At 37.9% G+C, this 4,709-nt stretch overlaps 1 protein-coding gene across 1 annotated transcript; it reads left to right on the top strand.

Annotated features, from left to right (window-relative positions):
* The first annotated feature begins 1,538 nt into the window (after positions 1 to 1,538).
* LOC140843758 (olfactory receptor 6C2-like) lies at positions 1,539 to 2,477 on the top strand. Its single transcript, XM_073214183.1, has one exon. It carries the CDS (start codon positions 1,539 to 1,541, stop codon positions 2,475 to 2,477), a length of 939 nt encoding a protein of 312 aa, XP_073070284.1.
* Positions 2,478 to 4,709: the final 2,232 nt, after the last annotated feature.

The following is a 4,709-nucleotide window of genomic DNA, read 5'->3' as shown; positions in this document are numbered from 1 at the left end:
AATTATCAATTATTCCCCTAATAAAATGCAAAAATATATTATAGGCTGATATATTTAACATTAACTACAGATAACACCAGTGAGAATGCATTAACCAGATCTTCTTTTACAGAATGGATACCTGAGAGAAGCTGCTTAAAATATGAATTTTTTAGCTGTGAGGGTAAGTTTGGGCATGAACATGAGGGGAATTTCCTGATCACCCATCAAATGAAATTCCTGAGGGAGTCTTTAAACTCCTGGGAATGTCAGTTTGGAAATTCAATGAGAAAGTTAGGGAACTTTAAAATATATTTACAAAGATTGCTTCATATGTGTGCACTTATTTCTGGATGTTGTTTGGCAAGATGCATTTTCTAAAAGTCAAAGAACATAAGTAGCAGGGTTAGGGAGCTGGTGGTAAAATGGTGGGAGACAGGTTTGAGGGGAGGAACAGCAGAAATTGTTCAAAGGAGAGGTCACTGAAATATATTCTGGGACAGGTTCTGAGTGTTGTACTGCAAAGAGTGCAGGGTTAATCAGGGGGTGAAGAAAGCAAACACCACAGATCCTTCCCTCTGGGCCCTGCCCACACCCCAAAGCCACACACCAGGACTCAACCTGGCTGATATCCAAGTTCCAGAAAAACTTTCTTTATACTTTCTGCCTAAGCAGTCCCAAAACTGGCTTAGAAATAACTCCATTTGCCTTTGTACATGTGAAAAAAAACAGGTACATATTTGTATTTTAAATATTTGTCTACCTATTTAGAGATAACTTGGAGTACAAACAGCAGAACAAACACTTTTAAATGAATGTGCTGCTGTCAAACTCAGCGTAACAGCCTAACATGATCAGGGTGAAATCCTGATGCACAGTCTCCCAAGCCCATAGGACAGACAGCACCAAGAGTGAAGCATATGCAAACTATGGGCTTTGATGTCTCCATAGGGGTCCATCAGTTTTAGCACATGTACTAGTTTGATGAGAGTGCTGACAACAGGGGTAGGCTGCACATGTGTGGACAGGAGGGATATGGGGAATCTCTGTACCTTATGCTAATCTTGCTGTGGTCCTAAAATTGCTCTATATATTATTGTAAAACACACAATAATGCTACTTAAGAGATCCTTCCTGATTTTGAAAATGGAGCATTTCAGTCTGGTGTGCAGAAGCAAAGAAAGATGAGGAGGGAAGAAGAAAACTTCAAATATGACCTAATTTCCTCCAGGCTAAGGACAATAAGATCTGTACCACAAGACAATGATCTTGAGAAACTGCAAATTACACATATGATTTATGTTTTGTTTGGCTTTTGACATTTTTGTAAATGCTCTTTCTAATCAGAGAATTCTAAGCATAAGATCCGTCTTAGATATTTCCTGTAGCTGCCTCCTCGTAAGAAGTCAGAGGCACTGCTATTAACAATTGGCCAATAAGGAAAAGAAGGAAGTGCATGTGAGCTGCTTGCCAGGCGTTTGCATCCAGGTTCCAGGGCCAGCTTCCTGCGACACTTCTCTCTTCAGGTGGAATCGCTCTTGACTTGGCACAAGGCAGTGATGAGGAATCACACAGCAATAACCACGTTCATCCTGCTGGGATTGACAGATGACCCAAAACTACAAGTCTTGCTCTTTGTATTTTTGTTTATCACCTACCTACTGAGTGTGGCTGGGAACCTCATCATTATCACCCTCACACTGTGGGATTCCCATCTTAAAACTCCCATGTATTTTTTTCTCCGAAATTTCTCTTTCTTAGAAGTTTCATTCACCACTGTCTGTATCCCCAGATTCCTGTACGCCATGATATCTGGAGACAATACAGTTACCTATAATGCTTGTGCCACCCAGATATTTTTTGTTGTCCTCCTTGTAGCAACAGAATTTTTTCTCCTTGCCGCCATGTCCTATGACCGCTACGTGGCCATCTGTAAGCCCCTGCATTACATGAGCATCATGAACAGCAGAGTCTGCACTACACTCGTTCTCTGCTGTTGGATAGCAGGCCTGTTAATCATCCTCCCACCCCTTGGCTTGGGCCTCCAGCTGGAATTCTGTGACTCGAATATGATTGATCATTTCGGCTGTGACACATCTCCTATTTTAAAGATAACCTGCTCCGACACAGCGTTAATAGAGCGAATTGCCTTGAGTTTTGCTGCACTGACGCTCACTGTGACCTTGGTGTGTGTCGTCCTCTCCTACACTTACATCATCAAGACCATTCTCAGATTTCCTTCTGCCCAGCAAAGGAAAAAGGCCTTTTCCACTTGCTCCTCCCACATGGTTGTGGTTTCCATCAGTTATGGCAGCTGCATCTTCATCTACATCAAGCCCTCGGCAAAGGAAGGAGTAGCTATTAATAAAGTGGTGTCTGTGCTCACTACGTCCGTTGCGCCTTTGCTTAATCCATTTATTTATACACTTCGAAACAAACAAGTGAAAGATGCCTTCAAAGACACAGCAAAACGGATTGGATTTCTCATAAAGAAGTAAGAGACTATTCATGTTTTTTTTTGACTAAGCTTAAGTAAATTTAAATATGAATAATCCATGAGCAATATTCATGACTTTGCCAAATAAATGGTTTCTTCCTATTCTGCAGATTTTTCAACATAATCTTCCCTTAAAAACATTATCCCTTTACAATCCAAAAGCTAAAATCAAGATATTTCTGTCTCCTTTCAGTTTATCTTTTTAGAATGGTTTCTTCAATAAATGCATGTTCCAGGGACCTGAGTCCCACAGTGCTCAATGAAATGCAAATGAAGGAAATGCAAATAAGTGAAGTTCCATCTAAGGCTACATAGTCTTCTCATGCTTTGGAGTATATATGCCCAGAGACTATATCTCATTTGTTGGGAATACTTCAATACTTAACCCCTAATTATTTAAGAGCATATTAAGATTCTTTGAAAAATCTTCAGAATTAATCAAGTATATGCTCCAGAGGTCTTCCTCATTATTCTATGTCCTCTTTTCAAGAATGAGTAGAAGGTGTTAATGGGGCAGCTTCAAAATCAGTGAAGATAACTACATGCTTTCTTTTAAACCAATTTATCAACACACAAAAATGTTTCCATTGGCTTTCTGGAAGTTATGCAAGTACACTGCATCCTGAAATATTATGAAAACCTAAGAGAAAGAGCAATAATTCCAAGTACTGCGTGTCTTCCGTTGGCATTGTCTTCGAAGGTATTTAGATATAGACTCTAAGGTAACAAGCCAGAATTTAGAAGAAGGATACCTAAATCTTGGTTTGATAAGTTTCCCAATATCCAGACCTTGATTTAAGAACAATGTTAGTGTGGGGGCTGCGCAAAATGGGTGGAGGGAGTAAGTATATAGTGGTGGATGGTAACTAGACTTTTGGTGGTGATCACTTTTTACTATATACAGATATTGAATTATAATATTGTAAATTTAAATGCTTATAATATTATAACCGATTTTATCTCAGTTAAAAACAGAAGAATGTTAAAGATTAGGAGGTTGGTTCGAAACATCAAAAAAATAATAATTCAAGAATGACATTTCAGGGGCACTTGGTTGCTTAGCATAAATACCAACAAAACTGCAAACATTCTCCAGCTTTCCTTTTAGTAATTTAAGCATGCATTATTTGGTGTATTTACTTAGTAGTTGGGTTGATTACTCTAGTTGAGTTCTAAATCCTTAACAAAAAGTGTTTACCTATGAATCTCATTGTGTGGATGATCATGGAGAAAGTAAAAAATTTTGTAAAGATTCAAATAATACCCTGCCCACTTCATGAACCAAGTGCATCTCAATAGGACCATTAATGGAAATTTAGTAGGTTGATGAAAGATAATCCTTATCTGTTTTACACAATGAGATATTCTCCTCTTGTTCACCTACTCAGAAAGAGGGAATGCAAAAAGGTGGCATTGTGTCAGGTGTTTGAGCTGGAATTACTGCATCAAATACCTGAGGTCACTCTTGGACTCCAGCCCATAAACATGACTCTAATATTACTGAAATTGATCAGGGCTTTTCATATTGCCCAGTTTGGACAAATGAATATATTCAGTATGTTGTGGAATTTAATTTTATGTGCAGGTTGGAAGAATTTCACATTGAATGGGCACATTTTTACCCCATCCCACTTTACTTGCTTTTCTTCCTATATCCCATATTTCAGTCACTAAGTATTATGAATTTCTTCAATCAAAAAGTTAGTGCTTGCATCTCATATTCCTGTCTTAGCTCTAATCTAAAATCTTATCTTTCAATCAGAATTATTTTGAGAATCACCTAATAATATTCTATTTCTAATCTCTTCGCCTTATTGTTAACTAAAGCAAAATATCACAATTTATATTGCCCTAAACACTACTTTAATTAGTTTACTAACTGCTTAACGTCTTCCAGAAACTTCTCATTTTTAACTTTGAAATTCATCCTGTTAGCAGTCAAGAGTTTCCAAAATCTGTGTTCAACCTCTTTAATCCAAACAGTTTCTGCAATTCCTTGACATTAAACTTAATCCAAAAACTAAGCTTTTCACATTAGTCACTCACTTGAAATATCCTTCATTCTCTCCTATTCAAACTCTATTTATCCCCTACTCAAACAATTGCCATTTTCCAGAGCCAAGCTCAAATCCACCCTCCATTTCACCCCCATCCTCTTTGCCCAAAATGATTTTCTATTCCTATTAACCCCTCTAGGAATTATTGTTAATTCCACATATTTTGTCATTATTCC

This window comes from Manis javanica, chromosome 10 (genome assembly GCF_040802235.1).
Source record: "Manis javanica isolate MJ-LG chromosome 10, MJ_LKY, whole genome shotgun sequence".
Lineage (NCBI taxonomy): Eukaryota > Metazoa > Chordata > Mammalia > Pholidota > Manidae > Manis > Manis javanica.
This window is presented reverse-complemented; position numbering and strand designations above follow the sequence as displayed.

Coding starts and splice junctions, on each gene's coding strand:
- LOC140843758 (XM_073214183.1), top strand. CDS start 1,539: ATGAGGAATCACACAGCAATAACCACGTTCATCCTGCTGGGATTGACA.